This window comes from Chelonoidis abingdonii, chromosome 17 (assembly GCF_003597395.2).
Source record: "Chelonoidis abingdonii isolate Lonesome George chromosome 17, CheloAbing_2.0, whole genome shotgun sequence".
Classification (NCBI taxonomy): Eukaryota; Metazoa; Chordata; order Testudines; family Testudinidae; genus Chelonoidis; species Chelonoidis abingdonii.
The window spans coordinates 1,020,160-1,038,141 of NC_133785.1; the positions used below are offsets into that span (position 1 = coordinate 1,020,160).

Consider the following 17,982-nt stretch of genomic DNA (forward strand, 5'->3'; position numbering starts at 1 on the left):
TAGTTTATTGATAAGAATATCATGAGAGACCATATCAAATGCCTTACTAAAGTCTAGGTATACCACATCTGCCGCTTCTCCCTTATCCTCAAGACTCGTTATCCTATCAAAGAAAGCTATCAGATTGGTTTGACATGATTTGAGTGACATGGTTTGTGAGATTTACAAACCTTAATTCTGTATATCTCACTGAAGTCAGCTACAATAGATGCAATACAAAATCAGTGTAAAGAGCTGCAAAAGCATAATGTATACCTTTCTATCTGAGTGACAAAAGACAGCTTCAGTGCTGGAGCTTCCGTTGCTACATTGGGTACTCTAAATATCTGGCACTCCCAGAGTGATGTAATGGCCACAAAACATCTGCTACTCACTTCTTCTACTGAACACTTGGAAAATACCTAAGTTGTAAAATCGACAGCAGGTCCTAAGCATATATGATCATGCCATATGGCACTTTACAGGGGCGCACATGGCTCTACTGTTACAATGGATCACACAAAGTGAGAAATAACTTAATACTTCTTGAAGTCGGGGTAAAATGTCCACATTTCCTGTGGGTAGCAAATATGTGCATTGTTATCTGAAGTAGCAGACATTCATTGCTATACAGTGTTGTTATTTATTATGCTTCTACTGCCTAGAGCCTCCAGCCAAGATCAGAGAGAGCCCTGTTGTATAAGCTGCTATGTAAACGTGTAGTATGAGACTGGATGTGACCCAAAGAGCTTACATTTTAAATAAGCCAAACAGACAGAAGGTGGGAGTAGTGTCATTTCCAGGGGAACTGAGGCACAAAGAGATTAAGTAAGTTGCTCAAGGGTGAACAGAAAATCTTTGGCAGAGCTGGGAGCGGAAACCAGATTGAATTCTAGCCCAATGCCTTAGCCATAAGGCCTTCCTTTCCCTCATATTTACTCTGCATTTTACTAGTCCTTTGCTCAGGTTGGAAGTTCAGTAACCAGGACATGAGTGGTTTAGCGGTTGGGAACAGCTGCTGTACTAGTGGAGGTACTTTTCAGGCGGTCCATTTATATAATAAAAGTGTGATCCACAAGAATACTATGGTTAATGTAATAGGTGCAGGGAGTTGAAATGCTAAGGAAGGATGGAGACAGAGTATGTTTGTTTATATTTTAAGTGGTGAAGCTATTGAAGATACACTTGTGATTGCAAACATTTTACAGTAAATACATCTCACAACAGTGAACAGGTGATAAAGACCTATATTCCTAAGGGAAGCAACAAGACTAATTTTATTTCCTCTCTTGGATAGACAAGTGAATGCCTTTTCTTTAAATAATAAAAGATAGATTATATATTATGATGTAAAAGCATGAATCATCTCAACACACAACCCCATTTCATGATCACTGGAAATGCAAAGAGGGAGTGGATTTATGAGATACTGCAGTGATGTCTATGTTATCTATGGAGGGTAACATTAAAATATTACCCTTTACACTGCACAGCAGCTTCTGAGATATTTCCTATTCTAAAGTATTAAGAAACACTGTGGTGTCTCCCATAACAGTGGTATTGGCTGATGAGTGCGGAAATTTTAACACTGACCACTGGATGTCTGTCTGATTGCTTAGAAGATTGATGGACTACATCGGGAGAGGCTGAACATGGTATTGTGGCTGATGGAGAATTGCAAAGAAAATTCCTTTTAAATGTTGATGGTTCAGGCTTTTAATGTTTGCAGTTAGACCAAAAATATGAAAATGATATACTGGGACAAAAACATATTTATATGTTCTACTAAATAAGTACCTCTCTCATTCAAAAATGAACTGGCCATGTCTTATGCTGTAGCCAAGACCCGCTTGGCATAGAAGTGGGGTGAAGGGGAAGACTGTCAGGAAACTGATTGTGGCTTGCTGGCTCCACCTTAGTTTAAGCCCCTGAATAGGTTAGCATAGCCTGGGGCTTAAACTAACCTGTGCCAGTTGGCAGTTGCCCCCCAGAGACCCTCCACCTTTTGGGAATAGCTGGAGAACAGCAGCTCTGCTTGTGATACCTCCACAGACATTCCCATGCTGGGGGTGGGGGACGTGCTCTGTGCCGCCTGAGGAGATGCAAACAGTTCTCTTTAATGCTGCCTGATCAAAGGAAAAGGAGCGTGTGAGAGAATCTGTTCAGGCGTGTTAAACCCCCTATCACTAGGACAGCCAGGGCAGAGCTCTGCCTTCAGGGGAGTTCAGTGAGGGCTGCATGTGCACATCCAGTGGTAAAACTGGCCTCTAGAAAGCAAACTCACATGGTGCCTAACTCGTCCCTCATATTCACCTGTGTTACTCCAGTGAAGACTGAAAATTTACTTGGTGATATTGAGGGATGGGTTTGGCCCATTGTAAATTCCAGCTGAAATGCAAACTAGTGGTGATAACCTGGGGTTGTTCTTTACCTGCCCAGTCCAGAACCACAACCCCTGTTAAAAGCTGTCTAGGCTAAATACTGGTCTCTCTGCATAGGTGTAACTGAGCTCAGCATCTGGAAATCCTGGAAGCTTTTGCCTAGCAACTTCTTTGGTTTAGAAGAGCTTGTACTTTTTAAAGACCCTTAAAGACCATTTCAAAAATAATGGTCAGCTGATTTATTAGTCCCAATTGATATTTAAAATTCATCCTTTAGATTTGAAGTTGACTTTTACTTGATTAAGTAGCAGCATTTGATTTTGAGGTATTTGGGGCTGTGATGATTTCCCACTTGATCAGGGTTCTTCATATTTAAACATTTCAGTTTTGCTTGAATTATTGAGCGTTTCCAAGATAGCAGATGAAACTTGCAGTTGTTGCATCTCTGTTCGTACCCATCCTCCTCTTCCTTGCCCATAACTACAGTATAGTTGGCATTTCCTCCTCTTTGTACAGTAGATTTTATGAAATGCAATAAATTAGCATTCTTCTTTCAGAGTATTTGCATCTGTAGGACACCTATGGACACTATTTCACATGCCACTCTACAGTAAAACTTCCACACTCCCATTTATGGGGGAGATCATTTTTAATTTCAGTGACCAGCCCTTCCAGGTTAAAACCCCTGTGGGTGCCAGGGCTACTAATGAGCTTACAGTGGTGTGATTTATTTTTTATTTACACTGTTAGATCTGTACCTGCTTGCCGAGATGTGATGGCTCCTCTTGCTAGAGGCCACATCCACCTTCCCATTTTGAAATTAGAAACATTACACCACAGATGTTCTTTTGCACCACAGGTTTTGTATTAAGAGCACATTCCATTTGTGAGAGCACAGTAGTTTAACAAATTAGTAATTCCCTCTGGGGCATCTGAGTGTTTGCAATCAGCTGCATGCATGCCTTTTGTATTCACTGGCTGTCTTTGACTACACTAAATGCCACTTTTTCAAAATATCATTTTCAGGACTGGGGAGGGGAGAGCACTTCATTGATTCCTGCTGGCATGTATGTGGGGATGGACGTTGCACCCTGTGCAGTACTGAAGACTTGTGTTGTGGGGAAGCTCGCTGCTGGTGTATGGTCTGATGCCCTCCCCAGAGATTCTGACAGATTTATGTCATTGTTGGGGCTTCATTGAAGCAGGGGAGGTTGCCTGGGGCACGCTCTGGGTTAGCACCTATCCCTTAATTCCTCAGGCAGGCACCCTCCTGGCCATTTTGGTGCGGTGCTGGCATGATCCTGGGTCAGCCATGAGTTCTGGGGACCTTGCACTGTTTTGACTTTTCCCACCCCACCCTGGGCAGAACTTTCACCACTGGTCTTCAGTTAGGGCCTGCGCCAGCAGAAGCCAATGAAGACCTGTAAGTCAATAAAGACTGGAGCCCTTATGCTAATAATATACAAGGTATATGCAGGGTCAATGACAATGGTTGGATAAGGGATGAAAAGCAACATATTTTGTTCCTGAGTTACCTCCCAAAATATTTATTATCCAGGGGATAATCTGCCAGTTCTCCTCTGTGGGTATGTACGGCCTGGTAGGAAGTTGAAGCAGTGTGATATCACTGTATAGGTGAGACAGTATACCGGATCCAGCACTGGGAGGTCCGAAGTCTTTCAGAGCAGGCTCCATCCATACGACTACATGAGTGTTTGGGGGGGATATAGCTAGTAGGTCTGTTACTATGTAGATCCACTGGCTAACCCCTGTGTAAAATTGGGGAACAAGTTCCCCAGGAGTTAGTGCTGGCCTATGACATTGACCTCTAGGTAGAGCAGTTTTGTGTAGTTACCTGTCTCCTGTGGAACCTACTCCGCTTATAGTCAGCAGCCTCACTTAGGTGGCTGTTTTAATTAGAATTGAGCCCACAGAAGAGCCCTGGATCTGCTTTCCAGTTACTCTGAGTTAGACAGAGATCTATTTCTTTACTGAACCCAAATTGTAACGTGACCTATGAACACCCCAGAACTAGAGGAAAGTTTGAAACTACAATAGATTCAGATCTGAGCTTCAAAGCTCCAGTTGAGCTGCATTTTTCAGCCCAGTTTTTTTAGACCTGCATGCTCAAAATTGCATGTGCAAAATGTGTGAGTGTAATCTGAGTGCTCATTTGTTTGGCTATTCATTTATTATGGTAATTGTGCATGCAAATGGCCAGTTAGATATATAATTGGCTTGTTATCTGCACAATTATCACCATTGTCACAGTTGTGCGTGTGATTAATTGTTCATGTAGTTTATACCTATGCATTTGTGTCTCATTTTGCCAACCTTTCTGTTTTCTTATGTCATGGATTTTTTTTTCATGTTACCATGACATAATAGCAAAAACGTGCATAGCTTTCTTTCCTTCTGAATATGGAAAATCCAGAGTAGAACATTTATTATACTGGATTTATCAAGGTATGAATAATGCATGAAATGATTCTCATTAGAAGCTCATCATCTTTCAACTTTTTTTTTATTAAGGAGGAAATGCTATGATTAGAAGGTGAGGCAAACACTGCAAAAAAAAATCAGATATGTTTGTTCAAGTTTGTCAGGGAAATCTCTCTAACCATGTGTGTGTCCTTTTTTATGTTTGCTTTCTATTCTAGCGAACAAGTTTGATGTCAGGAATCTTTGCCAAAAGAGTGAACTTTAAGCAACTGTTGAAGAATATACATACAAAATTAAGTCTGAATTTGTAAGTGCAAGTTTTTGCTATGGACAATTGATTCTTCCAGTTAGGAATACACTATGTGATCTATGGGGTCAATCAAAACTGACCACCGTAGCTTGAATATCAAATTCTTACAGTTTCACTTCTTTTAGAAAGACATATGATCTTGATTTTAACAGCCTGTGGATAATCTATAGACAAACCGGAAGGGAGAAATTATTTGGGAAATAATTTATAGTAACGTGCATTAGGGGAAATTGTATGCTGTTTATAGAAAATTCATTAATACAAAAAAAGTTAATTAGTCAAATACATAGTTCACTACATGTTGTTGACTGAGTTCTAGCTCCAATGCCTAGTTACAGTCCTCCCCTAGTGCCTTTTCATACAATTCCAGTTTTAACCTAGGATCTGCAGCCAAGATTGTGCTGGCAGACTCCCAATGCCTACAAGATTTTTGGTGCAGGATCAGAGTCTCATTCATCAGCAAGAGTGTCCCTAGCCTTTTGTAGTCTAGGATGGACCCCGAGCCCCAATCAGCCAAGCAAAACAAACGAGCACCCACCTGAGCAGCACAGTGACATGACACTTCCTGGAAATTAGTGCCCTGGGTGACTGCCACTCTTGCCCTCTCCTAGAACCAACCCTGGCTGGCTGCAGTGAACCAAATCTCCCACCGTGGTTTCCCTGTTCACCTCCTGTAACTTCTGAGAGACACTGTGGCCTCCCAGCCAATAATCCATGCATAGTGCATTGTTAGAATCTGTCCATCTTTCTCTGATGATGTCATGGCATATGTAGAAAGTGTTTGCTTTCTCTGAACACTCCACAGTTAACAAGTTTCTCATGTAATTTCAGTGAATGTCCTTTGCTGGCCTTGATTTTCTAGCTCACCATATTGAGCTCATAGTGAATTTTCCCCATCTCTGATGCATCCTCTTCCTCTCTCCGAGCCCATTACTGTCACTTTTCTTACCTGCTTGGTATTTGTACTGTTTTCTACTCCAAGAGGAACTGTTTGCAATCATGTATGACTCATCAGAGTTTAGGAGGAAAAAAAATCTACATTTGTAAGCAGTCTGGTTAAGAATGGTTCGCAACACAATTCTGGAGCAGATTGCTGTCTGTGGATAAACATACTAGGATAAAAGCAGACGATGGTGAACAAAACTGCAACACAGAGAGCACAAATAGTCAGGTTAGATGTTTGGCTGGTTCTCTCCATTGTTGTGTGTCATTTCCCAATAAGCAAAAAAAAAAACCCCAAAAAACCTTTCAAATGTCATTCAAAACTGGCAATTTTGCTGCACATGTTGATATTGGAAAGGGAAGCCCTTGTACAATGTCACAGAATGGTATGATTATCTGCAACAGTAAGTGGTTTGGATGGGAGTTTGATTTTATAAAATAAATAAGTGAGATGTGGGCAGGATGGTGCAAGAGTTGATAATGGGATCTGGACCTTTCTCTTGTAGGTTCTCAGTCTAAATCTAGCCCGACTGGTAGTGCCTTAGGGCTTGTCCACGTGGGGAAATTGACCAGCTGAATTGGAATTAATTTGCAAACTAGACACCATTAAATTAGGCTTAAATAAAGACTGGGAGTGGATGGGTCATTACACAAAGAAGAACTATGCCCCCTACTGGTACTCACACCTTCTTGTCAATTGTTGGAAACTGGCCATCCTGATTATCACTACAACATTGTTTTTCTCCTACTGACAATAGCCCACCTTAACTGATTGCTCTCGTTATAGTTGGTATGGCAACACCCATTTTTTCATGTTCTCTGTGTGAGTGTATGTATATATTCCTACTGTATTTTCCACTGCATGTATCCAATGAAGTGGGTTTTAGCCCACGAAAGCTTATGCTTAATTAAATTTGTTAGTCTCTAAGGTGCCACAAGTACTCCTCACTCTTTATACCCCTAGAGTTATGCTGGTATAACTCCTTGTATGGACTCTCTATTCTGGAATAAAAGTGACTGTTTTGTGCAACATAATCAAAAATCACTTTCATTCTGGAATAGTATGTCCACATAGGGACTTATGCTGGGTGTAATTCTAGGGGTATAATTGTACCACTGTAGTTCTGCTGGTCCGTTTCCCTGTGTAGACAAGTGCTGAAGGTCATCACCAGTTGCCGACTGTTCAGTAGTTGGTGTGAAATACATTAGTAGTGTCAATCCAGGATAAGAGGAGAGGTGTCTACACTGCACCACAAAGAGCACTAACTGGGATCCCTTTTTGGCATTCTCAGGAGAGTGAAGGACGCAGTAAACTGGGAGACTGAACCATTACCGTAAAGCTGCATCTCTCAAAAGCAGGGTTCAGGCCTATTAATGGAGGTGCTTGCCCTGACAATGAGATGTAGGCACCTAAATCAGTTAGGTATTGCAATGCTGTGGGCAGCAACACCTAAATAGGTTTAAAAATCTGGACCTAAGTGAACCTGAACACTTTCATTTTGTGTAAAACCTTGTATTACAGTATAAATAAAACACAGAATGCAGTTCAGACAATCTCATTTCCCATGATCTAGCATATTGTTTTGTGTTCTGTACCATCCAACCTGTGGTGATGGCCAGTAAGTATTTACATAGGAAGCAATTGGAACCATCTGAAGTTGTAATGTCATTGACATCATAGCAACGTAATTGTATTACCTTGTGGTGACAGGAGGTAATGAAACTCACCAATGTATGAAAAAATTCTTCCTTCTCCACCAAAGGGCAGTTCAGCTGTGGTCACAGCAAGAACGAAGCAAAGGATTAAAGTTCACTGCAGCCAGTTCCCTATTTAAGATTCATCCTGATAAAAGTTGCTGTGATGTAGCCTGTGAACATCAAGCTGACATGTTCTGTTGTAGCTGCGGCCTGAGCAGTCTATTTTTAACTTTTCTGGCTGTGTGGCTAAATTCATTGTGCTAAGTGCTTCTTCCTCTTTCTTAACAGGTTAATGATGTAATCTATGTTTCTTCCTGGGGTTAGTTTTACCTATTGCCATCTCTCACAAGTTGAGCCTGCTGCATCAGAATCTGTGTGCAGTAGTTGTTGGTCTGGCCATCCCAAAGACTAGCTTTTCACTTAGGGTAAAAATTTCAGAGTAGCTGAGAACTAGATTTTCAAAGGTATTTACGCACTCAAAGAGGCAGATAGGTGCCCTGTGGGATTTTCAAAAGCTCATGCATGCCTAAAAGGCATTGAGTTCAATGGATGAAAATTCCAGTAGGCACCAACATTCCTTTAAAAATGTGGCGCTGTGTATCTAACTACTATTTAAGTCTTTATACCTTTGAAATTAAGCCTAAATACCTTTGAAAATCTAGCCCTATGTGATTTAGGAGCCCAAGACCCATTTTCAAATGAGATATAGTCACTTAAGAGCCTAAGGGCTTGTCTACATGGTGTGAATTGCAGCGCATGCCCCATGTGGATGCTACTGGTGCAACAAGGTAGCTAGTCCAGAGTTAACAGTCCAGTAGCACCCACACAGGCAGGGCCAGATTTCCAATTATGCACATTAGGCACGTGCCTAGGGGTGCCTAAAATTTAAAAGTGAGTTAAAAGTTTCATTTTTTACAGACAACGTGAAGGTCAGCTGTGGGCGGAGTAGTGCTGAAAGTGCTGTGCCTAGGGACGCAGCAGGTGTAAATCCGACCCTACACACGGGAAGTTACAATGAGCAGTTCACACACACACACACACTGTAGTCTGAACTGCAGAGCTGTGTAGACACTGCCTGAGTCTCATTGACATTCTATGGGAATTAGGTGCTCAACCTGCATAAGAGCTTCTAAAAATCCCAGTAGGTGCCTAACTGCATCTTTGGGTACTTCAATACCTTTGTCAATCTGGCCCTTTGTCATATTGTAATAAAATAACTTGGTGCTGACACAGGTGTGTCAGAAACTTTTATTTTGTTCCCAAGTGCTCAGACACCTGCCTGGCTCCGACATTGCTGAGAGCTGGAAAAAGCATTCCGGGCATTGGCATGCTAATTAATACATGAAGCAATTAAATTCAATTAAAACAGAGTTCAATGTAATTAGAAACAGTTGTGTTCACATTTATATTCAGAGAGGCTTGATGTGTTGAAAGAAAAGAAAACAATTTCAGGCAAACTTTTAATGCCTACAGATGTGGTGATAATAACAGCACTTTGATTTCTAAAGCCACCCCCTTCACTTCCCTGGGTGCTGTGCAGCATGATAAACACAAACATAATGAGAATTCCAAAACAGGAACCCTGAGGAATCCAGGGACTCAGCAGGCCTGGAGATGCAAGCTGATAACCTGACGACAGCTTATAATGGAACTAAGTTTGGGGGGTTCCTATTCCAGCCTCCATTTCAGCACATCACAAATCCAGCATCTTTCACTGGCCATTTCAGCTCAAGAAGAGCATGGAACTCCAGCAGCTCCGTCGCTTTATGAGTGCCTAAGTCGCCTTTGTTTTTATTTTAATAGCAATGCCAACTGGCCCAAAGGGCTGCCACTGCCTGTAAACACACCAGATCCTTTCCACCAGTCCACAGGCCTCTATCTTATCAGCCTATCCTCTTACCCGTGGATTGGATTCATAGGCGTGTGGTATAAATGATGTGCTATGGTACCTCTCTCTCTGCAAGGCAGTGGTAGAGGGAGGATAGACGTCAGAGAGCCCTCCCTCCCTCCTTTAATGCTGCTGCACAGGTACCAGCCATATTTTGGCTCTTACAGGCTGAAAATCGAGGACCTAGGGGTGAGGTTTCCAATACCTTCAGCAATACCAGAGGCCCCAGCAGGGCATTTCTGGGCAGGGCAAGGCAATTCTCTGGGGTTTTACTTTCCATGCCAGGATGGCTGTATGGGGGAGTGATAACTGCCCTGCTGTTATGCAGAGGTATTCTTGGCTGATCTTCTCTTCTCTTCTCCCTTGCCTGTGGAAGTATGAATTTCTAAGGTTCCTCCTTGCAGCTCAGGCTTATAGGAGCTGTAATTGCACCCTCGGTAGAAAATTGTGCGTATAGTGAAATTTGGCTGGTGCACCCTGGGAAGAATATCTCTCTGTCTGAAAGGGCAGTCTGCATGCTGATGTAAAATGACATGATGCAATGGCAGGCTGCATGAGATGACAGATTGTGAAGTAATATGACATAATGAAGCAGGATCCAAGAAAATGTTACTCTTTCAATTCAGGTACGGTGACCCCACTGTCAGACATTTGACCTGATTAAGTGACTATAGGTATTAACAGCAGCCACCATTAATTTTAGGGGAGGGGAGGGAAGAGATTGCATTGCACAGAAACTGAAATTGCAGAAATGAATGAACAAAAAAGCACAGAAACCTTGTTGGGCTAGATCCTGTAGCCTCTACATTCACTGAGCTGTCACTGAAGCCAGGAGAGAACTGCAGGATCAGTCTCATTCATTGCAGTTCTTCCTTATTTCCTTTTATTCACTTTTTTTTATTGGTCAGCCTCATTATGAAAAACCAGCTGTATGGAATTTTGTCCCTTTGAAGCACTGGGTTAGTGAGCGCTGACTCACTTGGTCCTAGGAGATGGCTTCTCCAGCAATAGTGAACAGTAACCGTACTTAGCACATGAGCAAGGCTTTCCATTTTTATTAAATCCTTAATTAATCCACGCAGTCCTCTGAAAGGCCGGGAGGTATTACTGTCATCTCCATTTTACAGAGAGGAAACCGAGGCAGAAGACATGGCCTACATTTTCAAATGGGATTAGTGATTTTAAGTAACTCCATTTTTGGGTGCCCAATCTAAGACACAAAGAAGCGGACTGATTTTTAGGGGTTGGATGCTCAGCACTTTCTGAAAACTGGGCCCATTCTGTCTCAGTATGAGCACTCCGAGACTGAGACAACAAAATCACTAGTCACATCTCAAAATTTATGCCTAAGTGATTTACTGCCACAGAGTGAGTGAGTGTCAATGCTGAGATTAGAACTCAGGATTCCCTGTCTCCTAGTCCTTTGATCAGACCTTGGGCCATGCCTGTTTGAGAGGAATTTATTACCCTGACATCCTGATTAAACAATTAAACAGCTATCGTTGGCCCAGATCATCCCCTCCTACAGAGGGAATCATCCCCTGTTGGAGAATCCACCCCCAAATTCCCATTGAAAAGGCTGCAGTTCTCTCTCTCAAACCTGATAGATCCTAGGCAAGCCTCAGGAGGCCTAGACTATTCAAGCAGAGGCCCTGTGCCTCCACACAGGCTCTGGTCCTTGTTGCCTTCTCCCATCTGGCAGTGTGGCTCTGTTGGACACCCTGCAGCCTTCAACCCCAAGACCTCTAAGGGTGACTCCATGGAGAAGATAATACAGCTATCCATGGGACTAGAGACAGGCAACATGTGTGCCCAATGCTGCTCTTCCCATTCCTTCTCTTTGGCTTGCTCAGCCTCCATCCTGTGTCTCAGTGCAGACCCTGGAGCCATGGAGAGGAGTTTAAAGGAAGATGAATGAGAGGGCAGGAAGATGGCCTCAGCTGGAGGACTGTGTCCAGTTCTGGGGGCCAGACTTTAGGAAAGAGGTGGATAAATTGGAGAGAATCCAAAAGAGAGCAACAACAATAATAAAAGGTTTAGATAATCTGACCTACGAGGAAAATTTTTTAAAAAAACTGTACATGTTTAGTCTTGTCTTGAGAAAGGAGAAGACTGAGGTGAGGACCTGGTAACAGTCTTCAAATATGTTAAGGGCTGCTATAAAGAGGACAGGGATCCCTTGTTCTCCATATATGCTGAAGGTGAGATAAGACCTCACCTTCAGCATACATGGAGAATGGGTTTAATCTGCAGCAAGGGAGATTTAGGTTAGATATTAGGAAAAATTTTCTAACTAAAGGTGGTTAAGCTCTGGGACAGGCTTCCCAGTAAGGTTGTGGAATCTCCGGTCATTGGAGATTTTTAAAAACAGATTGGACAAACACCTGTCAGGGATGATCTAGGTTTACTTGGTCCTGCTTCCGCTCAGGGGGCTAGAATCCATGACTTCTCAAGGTCCCTTCCGGCCATATATGTCTACATTTCTATGATGGTGCTGGGACTACCCCGTGCACATCACAGAGAGTGATGCCGAGCTTGTCTCATTATATAGCTTATTGCATTGCCTTAGAACTCAGGACTGGAGGTATTTCTGTGTCCTGACACCTTAATTTATGAACTCGTTCTTAACTTTACCTTTTGTAGGAGGATTACACAGAATTCTTCAAATCTCAAAGCAAAAGCTTGGCATGATATTGTGTTATAAAACATGTGTTGAGGTACAAATATACATAGTACTTTACAGACACAAGATATTTTCCATGCCCAAAGATCTTATCATCTAAATGGAATAAAACAAAAATACAAGCTTCGTTTGTAACTTGGCCAGAGGGCGAGCCACATCTCTCACACAGACCTGTGAGTGGAGAGCTGAGGAGATGCACCTTTGGGAAGGAAACTGAGGCAGAGAATGCCTGGAGAGCCCCAGTTAGCCTGGGAAGGGAGGGTTGCTATGGGGCAGGCACATTCCTACCACAGTGGGTTTGTTTGAAGAAGTGGGTTTTAGAGACTTGATAGTTCACAGGAAAATGTTATGCCCATTTTACCTATTAATCAACTACTTGTATGGTGTGTGATTTCTAATAATCTGTGTTCAGTAATTGATTGCAAAAAACCCAGACTGTATAAGACTCTTGAATGGAGAGGTGGGGGGGAAATTTACATTTTCTTCCCTTGGTTATACTTTCTATTGTTCTGACTTTTCCAGACACATTCAGTACCAGTAATAAGAGTACCATTGTTTCCAATATAGGTTGCTGCATAGTTAATATGTAATACTGCACATTATTTTCTGGCAAGTCAATTAATTTCTCTACTGTACCATGTCTGATTTAACTGATATGCAGTGAGCCATAGTAACTTACTTGGAGAGAATGTCCCAATATGTTTGTGATTAGAGTTGGGTGAAATTTTTTGACCTTTTTTTTCCCTCAAAAAAGATTCAGCAACAGTTTGCAAATTCACCAAAATATTTCAGTAAAACAAACAAACAAAAACACTAAAAAAGTATAAAAAATTGAAATGTTTCATTTCACTAAAGTCAATGCAAAAATTGACTTTCTGTTTCAAAATGTCATTTGATCGTATTTTGTAAAAATCAATAGTTTTAAAATGGTCAAAATTGAAACAGAACATTTTGTTTGACCTGAAATATTTTTTTCAACTCTTTATTTCCCCTAAATTTCAAAAAACAAAAACAAAAACAAAAAAGTCTGTTTGACTCCAAATGAATTTTTTTCTACCCCCTGAATTGCTAGTGAACTGAAAAATCCATTATTCACTCAGCTCTATTTGTGATTAAGTGTTTGCTCATTTTCCTAGCAGACCTAAATTCTTTAAGAAGAAATATGCTTGGGGATGAAATTCATCCCTCAGCAGAAGACCAGCATGGATATTAGGTCTCAAAGTAGCATTCAGCAGGTGCATAAGATTGTGTGTGTATTTATATCTGGATTACTACCAGAGAAACAACACCATCTTCTTGTTGTTTTTGTTGGGGAAAAAAAACATTTTCTGATGTTTTACTTCTTCTTGCTAGGTGGTATATGTAACAGCTACATTCCCGTATGTCATGCTACTTATTCTTCTGGTTCGAGGAGTAACATTACCAGGCGCTTCTGAAGGAATAAAATTCTACTTGTATCCTGACCTATCCCGATTGTCTGACCCACAGGTAGGACCAAATAACTAATGTTCAAAACTTCCTCTGTGTTCATTGTATCTCTGAGGTGGAAATCTTTGGTGCTTCCAATTTTTCATTACATTCAAAGTTGGAATACACAAAAATGTAGCAGATTGTATATAGATGTCTTTCAATTTGAAATTCCTTAAAGGCATTAAAAATAATCATTCATAGTAGTTGTAGTATACTGTAGTTGTGTGTGTGGGGGGAGGGGTTGTTTGTTTATATATATTTTAGAGACACCTTAGCATGTCACAGCTGGATTTTCAAAAGTGTTCAGCACTGGCCTAATTCTGCCCCCATTGAAATCAATGGGAGTTTACCATTGATTTCAATGGGAGCAGAGTTTGACAAAGACTGAGCATTTTTGACATTGTGCACCCTTAGAGTGTATTCCAAATAATAAATCTCAGTGAAATGGTTCAGATAATCTGCTTCTCCTTTTAGAAAAAAAAAAAAGGGTTGACATATTTGGTATCTTTTGCAAATAAAACAGCATAGAAGAATGAAAAATATCTAAACATTTTAAAGCAGCAATAAATTCTTAAAAAGAGAGAATGTGCCTTTTTAGTCACTTCTTTAGAAGAGATCATCATATAAATGCTGGGTTAAACTGAGACTTTGATGATAGATTAGCGGAACATAAAAATTATGAATGTCATTTGCCTGGTATCTAAGAGAGAAAATGACACAGCTCTACATAGCTGACAGGTTGCAGACAGCACTTCACTTACCAGGGTTGACAGCATAATAAACATTAGACTGTTACTCCTGGAGGCGGTTATGACATTAGATGGACCCAAAGATGTAATGGAGTTGAAAAAGAGGTTTGGGACTATTTGTCAACATTTGTTTTTTGAAGTACTCCCCTCTGTCCGGTGAACTGTAAAACATTTTCCGCAAAAGTATGTTTTGACATGACAACACAATGAGCTTTCAAGTTACTTCCCTGTAGCTTCTGAAGCTATTGAATCATGTAAAGATCATCCTAATGAAATAGTATGGCTAGGTAATAACTAACTGGAAGGGGACAGTCACGTTTAAAGACATTTGGAAAAATAGATCAAGTTGCTGATTTTGAACTTCTTGTTACTGAAATGTAGATACTTGTTGCTGTAATAAGCACAAGTGATTGGGAGGTGAAGGGAGAGCAATGGAAATAAAATCTGACACCCCTATTTGTCTGATGAATTAGGGTGGACTAACTGCGAAAACTATTAGGATTCCATGAAGTTCTGGTCTCCTTGTTCTTTGAGTTGTTCTCTGCCACATGTAATAGACCCATATATACTGCAATGACTTTAGTAAGCTTGCTCAATTGAAAGTCAGTTCATAACTCTGACTGTCAAATGTTTATCTGAGAATTTGAAAAGTTTGCTTTGTCCAGCTTTGATTAGGATTGTTCTGCCTTCCTGCATATTTTTGACAACTGATGTTACTCAGAAAGTCTTAATAATGAGTACACATTTTGCATTCTTCTCCTGAAATACATCACAATGACTTTCCCTCAGTGTCGAATTCCTAAGGGAGCCAGAGTTACCAACCTCCAGGGCTGCACAAATCTAATGAGGAGAGGGGCAGGCATGCTGCTTAAACATTGCTGCTTTTGTTTTCCAAGGGGTACATGGGAGGCCTGTTAACAGGATTTGTGCATGTACATGCATTTCTCACATGCCACTGTGAACACATGTCCCCCATCCCTTGTTTATTCATGGAAAAAATTAATAGAAAGACATTTAACCCAGGGCAGCAGTAGCTTGTTTGTCAGTTTACAAGGGGTTTTTACATGCCTATTTGCTATACCATTTCCATTTGTAAAGAAATTCACTGTTGCCATGGTGATTGCCGGGCACACATCGTGTTATGGTTCTTAGGCAGCCTTTGAAACACAGGGAACCTTCTTAAAAGACACGTGTGGCCCAGTAGTCTGCCTCCCACTCCGCTGTTGTATCTAGGCTAAGTTTAGAATGTCTTGGGAGGGGAGTATTCAGTGTTACACTTTCACAGGTGAACTTTACCCCCATTGCAAAGTGATTGCAATCAATTTATATCTATGCTTCATCCTGCATTATTTTAAAAATGCAGCCCCCACCCCTTCTTATAGATTAGGAGAAAAGGGTGAAGTTGAGACTGAGATCTAATGAGAAATATGGCAAGATGGTTTAATGGAGTGGAGCAGGTTGGACTTTTTGACAACATAGTTTTTTGATGAAACATGCAATTTTGTCAAAGCGAGACTATTTCCCAGAGAAATATTGACTGGGATGGAGAAGGTTTCTGGGGTCCTCATTGAATTCTCTGACCACTTCCCAAGAAAGAGACCCAAAGGGGAAGCCCAACTTTCAAGCCAAAACCAGATGTTTTGTCATAATTCCATTTCACAAAAGCATTTGACAGGTTTTGTTTCCTTTCTAATGCGGAACAAAAACAGAAACTTAAAAGTTGTCATGGGATGGAATTATTGTCCTCCGTTCAGTTCTAGGATAGAGTGTTTAAAATGGAATTTGGAGTGTCATCTGGTTTGGAAGTGCTGCTTTGTTGCTATCTTTTTAGTAGTCAAAGAATAGGAGAGATGCTGACACTATGTGTGTTAATGTAAATGTATAAATATTGAATGTTTGCAACATATGAAATTCTTGCATTGTGAAACTAAGTGCCATAAACTAGATAATTTTGGAATCTTTTCCAAAGGAGCAAGAGGAAATCGATGGGAGTAAACTTCACATTCATGCTTCCAGTTTTTGTCATTACTCTTGTTTATTTGGATTTACTCCACAATTTCCAAGTATAATTCATGTGTGCTTGTAAAGGTTGTTTTCCTCTTCAGCTGGAGGTCTGTTTAAATATCGTTCCAGGGAGACTACTGTGTTTCTGTGTTAGAAGAGCAGTATTTGAACCACAGTGCCAAGTATGTTTACTGTGGATTAAATAAATTAAGTTTCTCTTCAAGGCACAGTTTAGTTTGAAGTTCTTGCATCTTTTGTCTCTGTGTGATTTGCATTCCATGGTTTGTTATAGCTTTCTAAGCAGCTATTCATCTGTCTTTTCAGTTCCTCTGAGCTTTCAAGTGCTGAGTTCTCTACCTCATTGTTATATTCTATCTTTTCAGTGTGGCTGGGTCCTCATGCTCTGAAAATGCCAGCTTTTGTTCCTTCTATCTGTAAAACTTATACCAATCACTTTTATATTGTCATAGCAGAGTGTCAGCTCTGCTTTAGTTAAGGTTCAGATGCACTTTCAGTTTAAAGGATGACTCTAAACGTTCTAAATACTTATTTGGATTGTCCTGAAATTTCCTCATTCCAATTTACGTCAAGGTACTGGGTATTGTTTGTGGGTCCAATTTGAGGTCATTTGCGCAAGGAGTTCCTGGTATACTATCCCATGAAAAGAATCCAGCATTTTATCAAATCAGTTTTTCTGTGTGTGCACCTGGAACTCAAACTCTGGCTCTGAGTGTCCCCCAACTGATCTCAGTCACTCTACATTGACCTCATCAATTTCTTGGATGAAAGAGCGGAGGGTATGCTTGTAAAATTTGCAGAGGACATGAAGCTGGCAGGAGTTGCAAGCACTTTGGAGGATAGGATTAGAATTCAGAATGATCTTGATAAACTGAAGAATTGGTCTAAAAGATGAAATTCAATAAAGACAAGCGCAAAACTTGGATTAATCAACTAGCATTGATTAACTAGAGGGAAGATGAAAAAATTAGAATAATGTAATTGCGTTTCCTGAACAATGGACCTGACTGTGCTTATAGGCAAGGCATTACTGATAGGCAGCCCCCTAGTGTGAGGGGCTCAGAACTTTTTAAGATTCTTATAACTTCTTTGGTGCAGAGCTAGGGAACATGTGGGGATGGGAGCAGTGAGGGGCCAGGTGGGGGGTAGGTGGGAGCAGCGCCAGGAGCAGGCTGGGACCAGCTTTTTTGCCGCCCCAAACAGCAAAAAAAAAAAAAAAAAAAAGGCGCTATCAGCGGCATTTCGGCGGCAGCTCTACCGCACCGCTTCATTCTTGGGCGGCAATTCGGCTGCCGGTCCTTTCCTCCGAGAGGGACTGAGGGATCTACCGCCAAATTGCCACCGAAGATCCAGATGTGCCGCCCCTTTCCGTTGGCCACCCTTGTCATAAATAGATAGCTAAGGGTTAATGTTTCTTT

General features: G+C 41.1%; 1 protein-coding gene across 1 annotated transcript in view; it reads left to right on the forward strand.

The window, feature by feature from the left end:
• Positions 1-17,982, forward strand: part of SLC6A11 (solute carrier family 6 member 11) — a 194,977-nt gene that overhangs the window by 58,644 nt on the left and 118,351 nt on the right. The window contains exon 7 of the mRNA XM_075073420.1: positions 13,677-13,811. Coding sequence (XP_074929521.1) covers positions 13,677-13,811 — 135 coding nt within the window. The remainder of the gene's footprint in view (positions 1-13,676; positions 13,812-17,982) is intronic.